Source organism: Salmo trutta, chromosome 24 (genome assembly GCF_901001165.1).
Source record: "Salmo trutta chromosome 24, fSalTru1.1, whole genome shotgun sequence".
NCBI lineage: Eukaryota > Metazoa > Chordata > Actinopteri > Salmoniformes > Salmonidae > Salmo > Salmo trutta.
Window position 1 is genome coordinate 21,084,716 of NC_042980.1, and position 19,245 is coordinate 21,103,960.

The 19,245-nt window shown below is 43.1% G+C and overlaps 1 protein-coding gene across 1 annotated transcript in view; it reads left to right on the top strand.

Annotated features, from left to right (window-relative positions):
• LOC115160903 (raftlin-2) overlaps positions 1 to 19,245 on the top strand; it is a 32,036-nt gene that overhangs the window by 4,318 nt on the left and 8,473 nt on the right. The window contains exons 2-4 of the mRNA XM_029711419.1: positions 11,552 to 11,732; positions 12,753 to 13,045; positions 13,625 to 13,843. Coding sequence (XP_029567279.1) covers positions 11,552 to 11,732; positions 12,753 to 13,045; positions 13,625 to 13,843 — 693 coding nt within the window. The remainder of the gene's footprint in view (positions 1 to 11,551; positions 11,733 to 12,752; positions 13,046 to 13,624; positions 13,844 to 19,245) is intronic.

The following is a 19,245-nucleotide window of genomic DNA, read 5'->3' on the forward strand; positions in this document are numbered from 1 at the left end:
ATCTCTCTTCTCTTTCTCTCTCTCTGTGTTAATCTGACTGGAACCAGACCCTAGAAAATGCTGGATTAGCTCTGATTATAGAGTATATATTACATTTGGAGGAGACTACAAGGGCAGTTGTATATTCCAAACCTGGCTGGTGTAGTGATATGGTTTAACACACTGTGAAGAATCAATTCTGCTCTGCTCAGCTAACTGGAGTTTCCAGTGAAGTCGCGGGGCCCTGATTGGCAGAACGGTATAGTATTTAGCTAATGTAATGTAATGATTTGTTAACAAAGATGGTGCCTTGGTAATCATATTAGGATAATCCTTTCCACTTTACACGAGAACTACACACTCTGTCCTCTCATGTTTATTCCTGTAGAGTACAGGTAATTTCACCAGTGGTGGCTCCTCAGCGGAGGAAGGGTAGGACGAACATTAAAAACATTTTGGGGGGATAAAACTATACTAAATATATTCACGTCGCCAAATAATTTATTAAAACACACTGTTTTGCAATGAAGTTCGACAGTAGCCTCAATAGCACTCTCTAGGGCAGCACCATGGTGTAGCTGGAGGACAGAGAGTTTCTGTCCTCCTACGGGGTACATTGACTTCAATATAAAACCTAGGAGGCTCATGGTTCTCACCCCTTTCCATAGACTTACACAGTAATTATTCCAACTTCCAGAGGACGTCCTCCAATCTATTGGAGCTCTTGCAGCATGAACTGTCATGTTGTCCACCCAATCAAAGGATCAGAGAATGAATCTAGTACTGAAAGCACAAGCTACAACTTGCTAGCACGTCAGTGCATAAAATGTGGTGAGTAGCTAACTCAAAGAGAAAGACAATAGTTGAACAGTTTTTAACAAATTAATTTCTTGAAAAATGAAGGAGAAGTGAGAGAGAAAGCTAGCTATATTTTGTTGTATTTCTTTTCACTTACTTAGCTAACGAATGCAGCTAGCTAGTTTAGCCTACTCAAACACCAGCTCAAACAGAGAGGGATACTATGTTAGCTATGGCTATCCAACACTGCAGGTCAAGGTAAGCTTTTGGTTATATTAATTTATTGTCAACTTGGCCTTGCCGGTTTAACTGCTAAACTGCTAAACTGCTATACTGCATGATTGTAGCGGGCTTACTAACACATTAGTTTTAGTCGCTATGTTGACTGACGTTAGCTAATGTGGTGACAACGATGTAGGCTGTGTGTAGAGGTTATGGTATGAAGGTTTGGCTTGGAAAAGTTTTTTTGCCTGGTCACAGACAGCTGTTGTGTTGTGCACTGAAGTCCACAAGTGAAGGGAAAAGGTTAGCACGTAGATTCGAGAAGGAATTATACAAGGAGCAAGGTGATCATGCTGTTTGTATGTGGCTGCTATGAAAGTGAACTGTGTTTGCGGATGATCAAGGGTGTATTCGTTCTGCCAATTGTGTTGACAAATGCTTCTTAAACAGAAGTAAACGAAACAAAATGGGGATAAACATACCTGAATGAGCAACGATTTGGACTAATGATTACACTCTAGAACAGCAAAATGCAGGCAAGAGTGTGTAAAACGGTATTGAATGTGTCACTGTCTGTCACCTTGATTAAAAAAAAATTCTCTTGACCTGTGCCCCTACGTTGTAAACTTTAATTCATAGGCTACGTTGTAGCAACCTCATGATGGGTATAGGGAAAATGTAGTAGCCTAAATCTATTGACATTACATTGAGCTGGGTTAATGGAATATGAATAACAGTCATCCAATATGCTGTAATAGAAATAAAGCCATAATGCTAAAAAAATATATATTGTCCTCCCGAATCTTAAATGGCACCAACCTCCACTGAATTCCACAGTAACAGAATTACGCTTTGAATCTTTTTTTTTGTTCACTTTAAAATGTATGCCAGACAAAAAACATTGATTTTAAAGTTGAACAAGCGATACAACTATACTGAACAAACATATAAATGCAACAATTTCAAAGATTTTACTGAGTTACAATTCATATGAGGAAATCAGTCAATTAAAATGAATTCATTAGGCCCTAATCTATGGATTTCACATGACAGGGAATACAGATATTCATCTGTTGGTCACAGATACCTTAAAAAAATAAATGGGCTTCACAATGAGCCTCAGGATCTCGTTACAGGATTTCTGTGCATTCAAATTGCCATTGATAAAATGTAATTGTGTTTGTTGTCCATAGTTTATGCCTACCCATACCATAACCCCACCACCACCATGGGACACTTTGTTCACAACGTTGACATCAGTAAGCCGCTCGCCCACACGGCGCCATACACGTGGTCTGCGGTTTTGAGGACGGTTGAGAAAAATAAGTATTTTGTGTGAATGGAACATTTCTGGGATATTTTATTTCGGCTCATGTGGACCAACACTTCACATTTGCGTTTGTATTTTTGTCCAGTGTATATGCACAAGGACTACTTTTAACAATTTCCACTGTAAATTTTACAAAAAGGAGTTTATTGAAAGAACTGTGCAGATGGAAACTTTAAAGGAATTATGGTGAAATCTCCCTCAGGTTTTTGTGACCAGATTCTTCCAAAAACTGTTAAATATCCGCTCCGAATTAAGATTAAGATGTCTGCAGAAAAACTGGGGAGTCAGCTATGACATGGCATCTTGACTTTGAAAAATCTCTTTTGGTTATAAAACTACAGTAAGTGAAGTGGATTTACACCTGGTAACGGAATTACTGTAACGGAATTACATCATGGGTACTACACAGAAATGCATAATTATGAGGAGAAATGCATTCTCCTCATGTTTCACTCACTATTATAATGTACTCTACGGTGCTGTAGTCACTGTACAGTACTGTGCTCTACTCACTACTGTACTGTGCTATCCAAACTTGTGAAACATGATATGACAGGTTCAGATTTGGTCCAGTCCGGTCCGTCTGTGGATGTTAACATGAAGGCCCTGGTGGACTGACCAAACTACTTTTTAACATCCAGGGACGTCCGGTGTTGGTCGGTGCTCAGTGGGTGAGGATGCTGGTTAAAGTAAATGGAAAGAGAGGGGGCTTATAGGTAGGTGTCAGTAGGAGCTGGGAGAGGTGACATTAACTGGAGATGGAGGGAGAGAGAGATGCAGGTGACCCAACTGTGGTTTGTGAGTATTACGAATTCCCATTATAGCTAGGGTTGCAATGGGATGGTATATTACTGGAAACTTTCGAAGTTTACCAGTAAACTACTAGAATTTTGGCATCTTTCAAAGATTTTATGTAATCTATCACAATACATCTAGATTATCACAGGTTTCTGTAATACTCTGGTCCTCAGCGTGGCCTGATTACATGTCAAATATGTGAAATAATTCAATAAGATACAAAAATATAGAATGACAAAGCTTAAAAACATCAACCTAAATATAAACAATAAACCATCAACTTAGTGAATACCATTGGTGTTTAATATAAGGGTTTCAGCATGAAATCCCCTTTCTTTTTCTACACATATTTATTTTACTAGGCCAATAAGGCGCTGTACATGAGAACGTCTACACCCACTTTTTGTTTCATTTTAAAGTGGAATGGAAATGGATTTAGTTGTAAAAAAAAATACTCCATGGTGTCACAGTGAAAATATTGTTTAGACTCTTTTTTTTTTACATTTTATTTTTTTACAAAAGTAATAAAAAAACGAAATAACTAAAATATACTCATTGCATAAGGATTCTCCCCCTTTAAGGCAAGCCCAAATGAGTTCAGAAGTACAATTTGGCGTGACAAATCACATAAGAAGATATGTGAACTCTATAGAGTAATGGGGGTTGACATGATTTTTGAATGACTACCCCTTCCTCTGTCCCCCATAGATACTGTACATCTGTAAGGTCCCTCAGTCAAGTATTGAATTTCAAGCACAGATTCAACTACAAAGACCAATGAGCTTCATAAAGCCTCATAAAGAAGGGCAATGATTGGTAGATAGGTAACAATAACAAAGCAGACATTGAGTATATCTTTAAAGTGGCAATCAGCAGTTGAAACAATAACAAAGCGTTAGGGATGAGGTTGGAAAAATGTAACCACTCTCAAATTCATAGACAGAGCTATGGATCCAAGGACTGACCATCCATGATATCAAAATTATAGTTATAAGCATTTGTTGAGGCTATACTGTGTTTGCAAACAAACATTGGAGTTAAACAAGCATCTATTTTGGGTTCTGATGGGGTGTGACAGTTGATCTAAGCTCATGAGAAGATTTAAAACAGCTACAGAGTTTAATGGCTGTGATGGGAGAAAACTGAGGATGGATCAACAACATTGTATTGACTCCACAATAATGACATAAATGACAGAGTGAAAAGAAGAATAACAAAATATACTGAATAACAATTTTACAAAACATGCATATGTATGCAACAAGGCACTAAAATAATACTGCAAAAAACATGGCAAGAAAATACACTTTTTGGCCTAAATGTAAAGCCTTGTGTTAGGGGCAAATCCAACAAAACACATCACTGAGTAACTGCCTCCTTATTTTCAAGCATGAAATCAAATGAAATGTTATTTGTCACATGCGCCGAATACAACAGGTGTAGACCTTACCATGAAATGCTTACTTACAAGCCCTTAACCAATAATGCAGTTTTAAGAAAATAGAGTTTGGAAAATATTTACTAAATAAAGTAAAGGAAAAATAATGTAAAAAAATAACGCAATAGAATAACAATAATGAGGTTATATACAGGAGGTACCAGTACCAGTACTGGGTCAATGTGGAGGCTATATACAGGGGGTACCAGTACCGGGTCAATATGGAGGCTATATACAGGGGGTACCAGTACCGGGTCAATGTGGAGGCTATATACAGGGGGTACCAGTACCGGGTCAATGTGGAGGCTATATGCAGGAGCTACCAGTACCGGGTCAATGTGGAGGCTATATACAGGGTTACCAGTACCGGGTCAATGTGGAGGCTATATACAGGGGTACCGGTACCAGTACCGGGTCAATGTGCGAGGCACAGGTTAGTCGAGGTCATCTGTACATGTACACTACCGTTCAAAAGTTTGGGGTCACTTAGGAATGTCCTTGTTTTTGAAAGAAAAGCAAAAAAATGTGTCCATTAAAATAACATCAAATTGATCAGAAATACAGTGTAGACATTGTTAATGACTATCGTAGCTGGAAATGGCAGATTTGTTTTATGGAATATCTACATAGGCGTACAAAGGCCCATTATCAGCAACCATCACTCCTGTGTTCCAATGGCACGTTTTGTTAGTTAATCCAAGTTTATAATTTTAAAAGGCTAATTGGTAATTAGAAAACCCTTTTTCAATTATGTTAGCAGAGCTGAAAACTGTTGTTCTGATTTAAATAAGTAATAAAACTGACCTTCTTTAGACTAGTTGAGTATCTGGAGCATCAGCATTTGTGGGTTCGATTACAGGCTCAAAATGGCCAGAAACAAAGAACTTTCTTCTGAAACTCGTCAGTCTATTCTTGTTCTGAGAAATTAAGGCTATTCTATGCGAGAAATTGCCAAGAAACGGAAGATCTCGTACAATGCTGTGTACTACTTCCTTCACAGAACAGCTCAAACTGGCTCTAACCAGAATAGAAAGAGGAGTGGGAGGCCCCTGTCCACAACTGAGCAAGAGGACAAGTACATTAGAGTGTCTAGTTTGAGAAACAGACGCCTCACAAGTCGTCAACTGGCAGCTTGATTAAATTGCACCCGCATAACACCAGTCTCAACAACAACAGTGAAGAGGCGACACCGGGATGCCGGCCTTCTAGGCAGAATTGCAAAGAAAAACACATATCTCAGACTGGCCAGTTAAAATTAAATATTAAGATGGTCAAAAGAACACACACTGGACAGAGAAACTCTGCCTAGAAGGTCAGCATCCCGGAGTCGCCTCTTCACTGTTGATGTTGAGACTGGTGTTTTGTGGGTACGATTTAATGAAGCTGCAGTTGAGGACTTGTGAGGCGTCTTCATGGTGTGTTTGGACCATGACAGTTTGTTAATGTGGACACCAAGGAACTTGAAACTCTCGACCCACTACAAACCCATCAATGTGAATGGGGGCGTGTTTAGCCCTCCTTTTCCTGTAGTCCACGATCATCTCCTTTGTCTTGCTCACGTTGGGGAGAGATTGTTGTCCTGGCACCACACTGCCAGGTCTCTGACCTCCTCCCTATAGGCTGTCTCATCTTTGCTGATCAGGCCTATCACCGTTGTTGTCAACAAACTTTTTATATTTTTTTAAACTCTTTTTATTGGTATTTTTTTCAAAGTTACAGTAAACAATGCTTAAAAAACAGTACATTGCACATGGTATTTTATATATTTGATATACCATGGGAACATGCTTTTTGAATAAGGTAGGAATGTATATGCACATGCGAAAATATAAAATACTTAAGTAATACTTTCATAACAAAACATACATTAGAAACAACAAAGTGCACTAAAAAACCATGACTAGTTTTAAATGAATAGAAAAATTATAATAGTAAGACAGGCTAATATTAAACACTCACTAAGGTAGATCAATTAAATACAAAGCTTAGGTAGGGAGTTTACTGTGGAGTGGAGGGACATTTCACTGTCTCAAAATAGGTAAAGAAAGGTTTCCACATTCGGTAGAATTTGTTGTCAGGAAACTTGATGATGGTGTTGGAGTCTTACTTGGCCATGCAGTCAACAGGGAGTACAGGAGGGGACTAAGCACGCACCCCTGAGGGGCCCCCACGTTGAGGATCAGCGTGGCAAATGTGTTGTTGCCTACCCTTACCACCTGGGGGCGGCCTGTCAGGAAGTCCAGGATCCAGTTGCAGAGGGAGGTATTTAGTCCCAGAGTCCTTAGCTTAGTGATGAGCTTGTAGGCACTATGGTGTTGAACGCAACACACGCTATGGTGTTGAACAGCATTCTCACATAGGTGTTCCTTTTGTCCAGGTGTGAAAGGGCAGTGTGGAGTGCAATATAGATTGCATCATCTGTGGATCTGTTGGTGTGGTATGCAAATTAGGGTGGGTCTAAGGTTTCTGGGATAATGGTGTTGATGTGAGCCATGACCAGCCTTTCAAAGCACTTCATGGCTACCGATGTGAGTGCTATGGGGCGGTAGTCATTTAGGCAGATTGCCTTCGCTTTCTTGGGCACAGGGATTATGGTGGTCTGCTTGAAACATGTAGGTATTAGACTCGTTCAGGGAGAGGTTGAAAACACTTGCCAGTTGGTCCATGCATGCTCAGAGTACACGTCCTGGTAATCCGTCTGGACTCGCGGCTTTGTGAATGTTGACCTGATTAAAGGTTTTGCTCACATCGGCTATTGAGAGCGTGATCACACAGTCGTCCGAAACAGCTGGTGCTCTCCTGCATGCTTCAGTGTTGCTTGTCTCAAAGCGAGCATAGAAGGCATTTATCCCGTCTGGTTGGCTCCCGTCACTGGGCAGCTCAAGGCTGGGTTTCCCTTTTGTAGTCCGTAATAGTCTGCAAGCCCTGCCACGTCGAACAAACGTCAGAGCCAGTGTAGTAGGATACAATCTTAGTCCTGTGTTTGATGGTTCATCTGAGGGCATAGCGGGATTTCTTGTAAGCGTCCGGATTAGTGTCCCGCTCCTTGAAAGCGTCAGCTCTAGCCTTTAGCTTGGTGCAGATGATGCCTGTAATCCATGGCTTCTGGTTGGGATATGTAGGTACGGTCACTGTGGGGATGACGTCGTCGATGCACTTATTGATAAAGCCGGTGACCGAATGGGTATGCTTGACATCGGCAAAGACTGGGGATTTTTTTTTAGGATGAAAAGAAACGTGATGGAGCTAACCACAGGCAAAATACTTGAGGAAAACCTGCTTCAGTCTGCTTTACGCCAGACACTGGGAGAGCAATTCACCTTTCATCAGGACAATAACCTACAACACAAGGCCAAAACTACACTGGAGTTGCTTACCATGAAGGCAGTGAATATTACTGAGTGGCCAAGTTACATTTTTGACTTGAACCTGCTTGAAAATCTATGGCAATACTTGAAAATTGCTGTCTTGCCATGATCCCCAACAACTTGACAGAGCTTGAAGAATTTTAAAAAGAATATTGGGCAAATAGTGCACAATGCAGGTGTGCAAAGCTTTTATGAGACTTATCCAAGAAGACTCACCTCTGTAATTGGTGCCAAAGGTGTTTCTAACATGTATTGACTCGGGGGGGGGGGGGGGGGGGGTGAATACTTATCTAATCAAGGTATATTAGTATTTTTTTTTTTGATTTATTATTCCACTTTGACATTACAGATTATTTTGTGCAGATTATTGACAAAAATGACAATTAAATCCCACTCCATAACACAATTAAATGTGAAGAAATTCTATAGGCATTGTATTTGTTTTAACGTCAAACTGGTGTCCGTTGTGAACACAGTTGGAAAAGTTAATAGTAAATAATGCCATCATTGATTAAATGCTGTTGAGTAGGCTATTTTCTCTTGAACCATATGGTCTATCTATTAGAAACTCATGTATGGACACAGATATAATAAATTAATACAATATATATGAATACAGGTTTTTTTCTTCTGTTATTCAAGTATAAATGACCTATATTATGTTCGATTTTTCTGTTAATTACCAACATTTCCTGAAGATTCAGGTAATTATAGGCAATTCAGTTGCAGTAATTATGTTACAGATTTTGGGGGGGGGGGGGGGTAATTCTAGTAGGGGTCCTTCATATCAACATTATTGTGTTTTTGATGTATTTCTGATACCTTTTTAGACTTTTTCTGGTAGATTTATTTTTGTCTATTTATCCAGAAATCAATGCCTTAACTTAAGCCACATTTTGGAAAATTGGTGAGAAAAAAATTCTATGCCTTAAATTCCCAACAATATGGACTCTTAGATTTCATTTGACACCCAATTTGATATGTTCCTATGAACTTCAGATATTGGTACTAATGGGTCCTTTTCAATGGAAATGCCAATATTTGGAATCCAGCATCACTTTCTCTCTTTCCTCTCAATTTCCTTAAGTCTCCTTCTACCCTCATTCTTTCTCTTCTTACTCACCTTTCTTCTTTTGCCAGCTTTCTTTCCCTCTTCCTCACTTTTATACAAGCGTTCCTTTTCACACACAAGCTTTCTGGCTCATAAAATCTTTCTTGTAAAACCCTTTTTTTGCGCCACACTTGGTATCTCCTTCCCCCTCTAATTTCTCCCCATTTCCCTCCTTCTTTCCACAGTCGGCCCCTCTCTCTTCCCCCTCCTGTGCTCCCCCTCTCTTTTTCTCACACACAGTAGAGAACAGAGGGCTCAGTGTGTGGGTTGACATGGGTGAGCCGTAGTGATGGGAGGGGGTGTGAGGTGGCTGAAAGAAGGGAGACGGAGAGGGACAAAAGAGCCCAGGCGAGAGAGACGTGTGTGTGTGTGTGTGTGTGAGGGAGAGCCTGGATTAATAGCCTGGCGTTGAGCTCCTCTAGGGAGCTTTTGGTCAAAATGTCATTTTTGTTGCTCTAGAGCTCAGGTGGGACCCAACAGACACATACACTCAGACACACATGTTGAGATGACCGAGACACCACCAGCTCAAAAGCTTCTCTTCCACTGCTTCCCTGGCCACCCACCCGTCTAGAGATTTCACTATGACCTGGACTTGCCAGGATGTTTTAAACCATAGCCAAATTCAGCCAGGCCCTGCCAAATTCACATGGCAGAAATTCCAGTAACAAGCTGTTATTATCTCAGTCTGAGGTGTTTGGGTGGGAGAGTGTGTGTATGAGATTTGAGTGGGAGTGTGTTTTGTGTGTGAATGTGTGATGAGTTCCGTCAGTTGGAATGTGCGGAGCGTGTTTTTATGTCTAAAAATGGGATTTGGTGTTTGTTTTTGTGTGCTTGCATGCATGCTTGACTGTGATTGTGTTTACTTTCATGTGAGTGTATGTCTCCGGCTTGGAGCCAGTGAACAGACCCTCTTTGTGAACACAGGATGTATGGTGATGCTATAGGTCTCCAGACAGAGCCGTGAGAAAACTATAGAAAACAACCCCACCAGACACAGACTAGTCACATGTTATCAACAAACCTGAACACAATGCCCCCTCAACACAGACAACTATCAGCAGCACCAACATATGTTTAACTGTCACATACACCGGATAGCTGCAGTGAAATGTTGTTTTACAGGGTCAGCTATGGTTAATTAGGGTTGCTCAATGGCACATTGACAGATTTTTCACCTTGTCGGCGCGGATATTCAAACCGGCAACCTTTCGGTCACAGGCCCAACGCTCTAACCCGCTAGGCTACCTGCCACCCTGCAACAACACTGCAAACCAACCGAAACCAAAAAAATAACCCCAGCAACAGATGTCTTCAGTCCTAACTTAATGCAACACCCCTAGAATATCTATGTTACCAATATAAGCGATTCACTACAACATTAACACCAAAACAGCTGGAGAGGTAGCTGGTAAGCTACAGTGTATATATAGCAGAGTATGTGGTGGTGGTGGTGGTGTCCTCTCATCAGGGCCTGCCCTGGGTTAGGGTTGTCAGGGTTACTGGTGGTTCTATGGCGGTGTCCTCTCATCAGGGCCTGCCCTGGGTTAGGGTTGTCAGGGTTACTGGTGGTTCTATGGCGGTGTCCTCTCATCAGGGCCTGCCCTGTGTTAGGGTTGTCAGGGTTACTGGTGGTTCTATGGCGGTGTCCTCTCATCAGGGCCTGCCCTGGGTTAGGGTTGTCAGGGTTACTGGTGGTTCTATGGCGGTGTCCTCTCATCAGGGCCTGCCCTGGGTTAGGGTTGTCAGGGTTACTGGTGGTTCTATGGCGGTGTCCTCTCATCAGGGCCTGCCCTGGGTTAGGGTTGTCAGGGTTACTGGTGGTGGAAGGGAAACCACCGGATGAACAGACATCTGTCTGATCAGCAAAGCAAGAGGAGATGTCTTATTTTGGAACTGTTAGCTGTACACCATGAGAAGAGTTTGTGAAGTGATGTGCTGCTAAAGTGTGAGACTGGCAGCATTATTTAATGACTAAGTCGCTCTGCATAAGAGTGTCTGTCTGCTATAGTAAACTGTCTGCTTATGGGACAGTCCAGAGTCTCCAGACTGGCCTTCTACTCTCCACTTTCTCTCTGTGTGAATACCTCAGCATTTCCCCTCTTATCTCCTCTGGGAATGACTAGGGAATAGCAAGGGCCTGCTAAAGAGATTGTACGACACACAGACAGACAGACGAGAAGATCTGATTGGTGTTCAGACTTAACCTCTGGGTTAACCTCTGGGGTGAGACTACAGATGGAGGAAGGAGGATGTCATACTGCTAGCCTCTACTCCTCCTTCCTCTATTCTTTATGCAGGAGTTTCTAGTGATTTTATTGACTCACTGTGTTCCTCTTTCTCCTTCTCTCTTTCATCTTCCTTATTTACTCCTCTCCTTGCCCCTTTTTCCCTCTGTTCTTCTTCCTCATCCTCCGCACGTCTCATCTCCTCTCCTTGCCACTTCCTTTCTGTTTTTCTTTCTCATCTCCTCTCCTCTTGTCTCCTCTCCTCCCCTCCCCCTTCAGGTAGTCGCCCCACGGTGCAGTATGTGTCCTCTCTGTGTGAGCTGTCCCAGGCCCTGCAGCCCTACTACACCCAGGGCTATGTCCTCACCACTCTGCATCCCATCATTCTCTCTGTTGGACGCACGCGTTCCCTGCCCTTCAGCCTGCTCTACCGAGCCATCCTGGCACGTCCACGACCCAGGTACCAGACACACACGCATGCATGCCTGGAGGCACTTACACACACAGACAGCCGCTCCAGGTGGAATTGCCCCGTTCTAGAATCAGTTTGAACCATTTGGGAGGTAAAGCACAAAACTTACCTTAGATCTGTGCCTAGGCCAGGGGCCGCCACAACCCATAACCCTTCCGCCCATCCCTTCATCTGAGCTCAGCATTGGAACAAGCCACCCAGCCTTAACCCATCCAACCTGGTAAATAGATGAATGATAGATGATGTAGCTGCATCTTTAATGCAACTTCAGTGGTAGGTCAGACTGCTGTTTAAGGGGGAGGGGTTAGGGGGAGACTCCTGGAGAGTATGTTTTGTGGGGCTCTCAGCTGCAGGGGTTGCCATTGGGTAGAAATGTACCCTGACAACAACAGCTCTCTCAAGGCCAATAGGGCCTCAGAATCTCACACATGGTACCTTCTGTGTTATTATCAAACCTGTAATATTACATATTATTAAAATGTGAGGGTCTTTTATTTGAATATACATATACTACAATGTGTGTATGTGTGTGTGTGTGTGTGTGTGTGTGTGTGTGTGTGTGTGTGTGTGTGTGTGTGTGTGTGTGTGTGTGTGTGTGTGTGTGTGTGTGTGTGTGTGTGTGTGTGTGATAGATATATATATATATCTCACACTACCTATTTAGTATGGTTGTTTATGTTTTATGTTTAGAAAGTAGTAGCCATCTCATGCAAGGCCAATTAATAAATTATGAATTCTGTCTGCAAACACTGACAAAAACAAATCAAGTATGAACTCTCCAGCTGGACAGGGCTCTGTAGCATGAGACTATTTACCAAGCTAATGCATAGAGATTAGACATGGATTTACAGTCTCAGAGTAGCTAACAGTCAAAACACATGAATGATGAATGAATGCCCTGTATGGAGCTTGTGATTACCAGTTTGAAACTGCAGTACAATGACTGTGAACGTCTGTGTCTCTGTTCTGTTCTCCTTTCTTCTGTTCTCTCCTCTCTCTGTCTCTTAGTAAGCAGGTGGTGTCCATGTGTCACAGTGTTCCTGTGCTAAGGGTGGAGGAGTGGCCTATCCCAGGGGAGTCCCTGACAGACGACACTGTTAGAGCACTGATCGACAGGGTGAACAGTAGTGCCCGGGGCGGAGTGAGGTTTGTGGGCTCAGTGCTCCAGCAGGCTGGAGGAGGGGGCAGTAACGGCAGAGTGCCTAGCCCCAGGAGAGGCTATCGATCCCCCCCACACACTCCTCCATGTACCCCTCCTGGAGAAGGAGAACTGGAGGATCACAGCCCTACCTACAGCCCTGGTGAGATACTAGTTTTCTCTTTTCGTCCCGTGTCTCGCTTTCTCTTCCCATCTCTTCTGTTCAGCTCCCAGGCTTCCACTTTCTCATGACTTGGAAGGACGGCAACACGAGACTACTTCTCATCTGTCTCCTTCCCTTAACAATGTTGACATGGGGGATATATCTGCTATCTCCTCTTAACGTCACACAACCTCAAAATGCTCAACACATCACAGCCAGACTGTGGAGTCCTAGATTTGTTTCTCCCTTCAACACTACTCATCCCCCTCTCCCCCGGTCTGTCAGTGATGTTCAGTTGAACTCTGTGTTGTGTGGAAGACACTGACTGATGGCCCTGGGGTAGGAGAGGCCTCTGCATGTCAGTCAGCTAACCCTCACCCACAACTCCTCACCACAGAGACAACCATACAGACTGAGACGTCCTCGTCCTAAGTAGGGCGAGATGAGTTCACGTTGGAGTTCACATAGACCGCCAATGTCTGTTGTCTCTGCACCTTCTTTCGTGTTCTCCTCCGTGATGGCTTGAACTGGCAGATTGATCTGACCCTCTACCTCTTACCCCCCCCCCCTCTGTCTAAGACCTAAGGTTGCTGGTGTTCTTCCACTCATGGGCACCAGGCTGTGCTCCGCTGGAAGCTCTGGCCTGTCAGTACCACCAGGGGGCACTGTCCATGCGTGTGTCCAGGAAGGGTCAGGTGGTCAGCGCGCTGGAGGCCGATTGGCTGGAGCTGACCGCAGCCTACTATCGTAAAGGCTGGTCATTGGTGGACTCGTTTGTGTACTGGGACACACCCAAAGGTACTGTCAAATGCTAAGATATAGAGAGACTCTTAAGGTGGATGTAAGATTCATACTGTATAACAGCCACACCAAGCTTAAAAAGCAATAACAACATACATACTGTGGCATCTTGCTTTGGAGTTGTAAGATCTCCAGCAAAGAGCATTAGTGTAATGATAGGCCAACATCTTGTGACACTTTACTTCTCTGGAAGAGAGGATGGGATTTAATAATAATAATAATAATATATTAATATATGCCATTTAGCAGACGCTTTTATCCAAAGTGACTTAGTCATGCATGCATATGTTTTGAATGTGTGGGTGGTTCAGGGAATCGAACCAACTATCCTGGCAATGCAAGCGCCATGCTCTGCCAACTGAGCTCCAGAGGACCAGAGAGTATAGAGAGATTAAGAACACTTTGTCCTCATCCACCTCTCTCATTCTGCTACTTTATCCATTTTTGTGTCTTCTCAAAAATCAGTTCTTGTTATATTTTGTCTCCCCTCCCCCTACGCCCCCCGGATGAGTCACTTCCTGTCTCTTAGTCCCACCTCCTCTCTCCCCCCTCCTCCTCTCCCTCCTGCTCCTCCTCCTTTCTACCCCTCTCTGCCTCCTCCTACCTTCCTCCTCCCTTATATCTCCCACTGTGGCTATATTTGGAGCTCTATTCCCAACCTTCCGACCTGGCTTCCTGTTACGCCACAGACTGGCAGCAGCCGTGAAAATCCACATCATTTGTAGACATCTGGGGCCTGGGAATATAGCACACGGGGGTCTCTCTCTGTCGCTCTCTCACACACAGGCAAATTCTTGTGTGCATGCATGTGCACATATGCACACAGCCTACTTCTCCATGTCTGTAACTAGTTCATTGTCATTCTAATGACATACACTCCCAGTGAAAGGTTTTACAACACTCACCCATTCAAGGGTTTTTCTTTATTTTTACTATTTTCTACATTACATTTACATTTACGTCATTTAGCAGACGCTCTTATCCAGAGCGACTTACAAATTCTACATAGACATCACAACTATGAAATAGCATGGTAACCAAAAATCATGTAGTAACCAAAAAAGTGTTAAACAAATCAAAATATATTTGAGATTCTTCAAAGTAGCCACCCTTTTCCTTGATGACAGCTTTGCACACTCTTGGCATTCTCTCAACCAGCTTCACCTGAAATGCTTTTCCAACAGTCTCGAAGGAGTTCTCACATATGCTGAGCACTTGTTGGCTGCTTTTCCTTCACTCTGCGGTCCAACTCATCCCAAACCATCTCAATTTGGTTAAGGTCGGGGGATTGTGGAGGCCAGGTCATGTGATGCAGCACGCCATCACTCTCCTTTTTTGGTAAAATAGCACTTACACAGCCTGGAGGTGTGTTGGGTCATTGTCCTGTTGAAAAACAAATTATAGTCCCACTAAGCCCAAACCAGATGGGATGGCATACCACTGCAGAATGCTGTGGTAGCCATGCTGGTTAAGTAGGCCTTGAATTCTAAATAAATCAGACAGTGTCACCAGCAAAGCACCATCACACCTCCTCCATGCTTCATGGTGGGAAACACACATACAGAGATCATCCGTTCACCTACTCTGCGTCTCACAAAGACACAGCGGTTTGAACCAAAAATCTCAGATTTGGACTCATCAGACCAAAGGACAGATTTCCAATGTTACTTGGCACAAGCAAGTCTCTTATTATTATTGGTGTCCTTTAGTAGTGTTTTTTTTCAGCAATTCGACCATAAAGGCCTGATTCACGCAGTCTCCTCTGAACAGTTTTTTATTTTTTATTTCACCTTTATTTAACCTGGTAGGCCAGTTGAGAACATGTCCTCATTTACAACTGCGACCTGTCCAAGCTAAAGCAAAGCAGTGCGACACAAACAACACAGAGTTACACATGGGATAAACAAACGTACAGTCAATAACACAATAGAAAAATCTATATACAGTGTGTGCAAATGTAGTAAGATTAGGGAGGTAAGGCAATAAATAGGCCATAGTGGCGAAATAATTACAAATTAGCAATTAAACACTGGAGGGATTGATGTGCAGAAGACGATGTGCAAGTAGAGATACTGGGGTGCAAAGGAGCAACAACAAAAAATATGTGGATGAGGTAGTTGGGTGGGCTATTACCTCTTATGGCTAGGGGGCAGTATTTTCACGGCTGGATAAAAAACGTACCCGATTTAATCTGATTATTAGTCCTGCCCAGAAACTGGAATATGCATATAATTATTAGCTTTGGAGAGAAAACACTCCAAAGTTTCTGAAACTGTTTGAATGGTGTCTGTGAGTATAACAGAACTCCTATGGCAGGCAAAAACCTGAGATGCTTCTGTTCAGGAAGTACCCTGTCTGAACATTTCTTGCCCTTCTTTATTATCTCTATCGTTTACAAAGGATCTCTGCTCTTACGTGACACTTCGCACGTCTCCAATGAGGTCTCATAGCCCGGGAAAAACAGGAATGACGTAATTCAAAGCCCTGGCTGAAACAAAGGAGAGCAAAAGCTAAGTGGTCACTCAATGGACTAAGCCTTAGGCGCGTGACACGCCCCGCCCCCGGCTTTCGGTTTTTTTCCTCAGTTTACAGACAGGCAGATTCCCGGTCGGAATATTATCGCTTCTCTACGAGATAAATTGCATAAATATTGGTTTTAAACAGCGGTTGACATGCTTCGAAGTACGGTAATGGAATATTTAGAAATTTTTTGTCATATTTTGCGTCATGCTCGTGGCCGAGATTTAGCGTTGGGATAGTGTCTAGAACGCACGAACAAAACGTCGCTGTTTGGATATAACGATGGATTATTTGGGACCAAACCTACATTTGTTATTGAAGTAGAAGTCCTGGCAGTGTATTCTGATGAAGAACAAGCAAGGTAAGAACATTTTTCTTATAGGAAATGTGATTTTGGTGAAGGCTAAACTTGCAGGGTGTCTAAATAGCTAGCCCTGTAATGCCGGGCTATGTACTTAGATTATTGCAAAATGTGCTTCATCCGAAAAGCTATTTTAAAATCGGACATATCGAGTGCATAGAGGAGTTCTGTATCTATAATTCTTAAAATAATTGTTATGCTTTTTGTGAACGTTTATCGTGAGTAATTTAGTAAAATCACCGGAAGTGTTCGGTGGGAATGCTAGTTCTGAACGTCACATGCTAATGTAAAAAGCTGGTTTTTGATATAAATATGAACTTGATTGAACAGACATGCATGTATTGTATAACACAATGTCCTAGGTGTGTCATCTGATGAAGATCATCAAAGGTTAGTGCTGCATTTAGCTATGGTTTGGGTTTATGTGACATGATATGCTAGCTTGAAAAATGGCTGTGTGATTATTTCTGGCTGGGTACTCTGCTGACATAATCTAATGTTTTGCTTTCGCTGTAAAGCCTTTTTGAAATCGGACAGTTTGGTTAGATAAAGGAGAGTCTTGTCTTTAAATAGCTGTAAAATAGTCATATGTTTGAAAAGTGTAAGTTTTCGGATTTAGAGGAGTTTGAATTTCGCGCCCCGCCCATCATTGGATATTGGAGCAGACGTTCCGCTAGCGGAACGTGTAGATGTAAGAGGTTTTTAACAGATGGGCTGTGTACAGGTGCAATGATCGGTAAGCTGTTCTGACAGATGTTGCATATATTATAGTGAGAGAGATATAAGACTCCAGCTTCAGTGATTTTTGCAATTCGTTCCAGTCATTGGCAGCAGAGAACTGGAAGGAAAGGCGGCCAAACGAGGAGTTGGCTTTGGGGATGACCAGTGAAATATACCTGCTGGAGCGCATGCTATGGGTGGGTGCTGCTATGGTGACCAGTGAGCTGAGATAAGGTGGGGCTTTACCTAGCAAAGACTTATAGATGACTTGGAGCCAGTGGGTTTGGCGACGAGGGCCAGCCAATGAGAGCGTACAGGTCACAGTGGTGGGTAATATATGGGGCTTTGTAACAAAACGGATGGCATTGTAATAGACTACATCCAATTTGCTGAGTAGGGTGTTGGAGGTTATTTTGTAAATGACATCGCCGAAGTCAAGGATCGGTAGGATAGTCAGTTTTACGAGGGTATGTTTGGCAGCATGAGTGAAGGATGCTTTTTTGCGAAATTGGAAGCAGTTTCTAGATGTAATTTTGGATTGGCGATGCTTAATGTGAGTCTGGAAGGAGAGTTTACAGTCTAACCAGACACCAAGGTATTTGTAGTTGTCCACATATTCTAAGTCAGAACCGTCCAGAGTAGTGATGCTAGATGGGCGGGCAGGTGCGGGCAGCGATCGGTTGAAGAGCATGCATTTAGTTTTACTTGCATTTAAGAGCAGTTGGAGGCCACAGAAGGAGTGTTGTATGGCATTGAAGCTCGGCTTGAGGTTTGTTAACACAGTGTCCAAAGAGGGGCCAGAAGTATACAGAATGGTGTTGTCTGCGTAGAGGTGGATCAGAGAATCACCAGCAGCAAGAGCGACATCATTGATGTATACAGAGAAAAGAGTTGGCCCAAGAATAGATTCCTGTGGCACCCCCATAGAGACTGCCAGAGGTCCGGACCACAGGCCCTCCGATTTGACACACGGAACTCTATCTGAGAAGAAGTTGGTGAACCAGGCGAGGCAGACGTTTGAGAAACCAAGGCTGTTGAGTCTGCCAATAAGATTGCAGTGATTGACAGAGTCGAAAGCCTTGGCCAGGTCGATGAAGATGGCTGCACAGTATTGTCTTTTATCGATGGCGGTTATATCATTTAGTACCTTGAGCGTGGCTGATTGCATAGTGGTGAAGGTACGGTGGGATTCAAAATGGTCGGTGATCTGTTTGTTAACTTAGAAAGGCAGGGTAGGATGGATATAGGTCTGTAACAGTTTGGGTGTAGAGTGTCTCCCCCTTTGAAGAGGGGGATGACCACATTAGCGTTCCAATCTTTAGGGATCTCAGATGATACGAAAGAGAGGTTGAACAGGCTAGTAATAGGGGTTGCAACAATTGCGGCGGATTATTTTAGAAAGAGAGGGTCCAGATTGTCTAGCCCAGCTGATTTGTAGGGGTCCAGATTTTGCAGCTCTTTCAGAACATCAGCTATCTGGATTTGGGTGAAGGAGAAATGGGGGAGTCTTGGGCAAGTTTTTGTGGGGGGTGCAGAGCTGTCGACTGGGGTGGGGGTAGCCAGGTGGAAAGCATGGCCAGCCGTAGAAAAATGCTTATTGATATTCTCGATTATCGTAGATTTATCCGTGGTGACAGTGTTCCCTAGCCTCAGTGCAGTGGGCAGCTGGGAGGAGGTGCTCTTATTCTCCATGGACTTTACAGTGTCCCAGAACTTTCTGGAGTTTGTGCTACAGGATGTAAATTTCGGTTTGAAAAGCTAGCCTTTGCTTTCTTAACTGCCTGTGTTCCTAACTTCC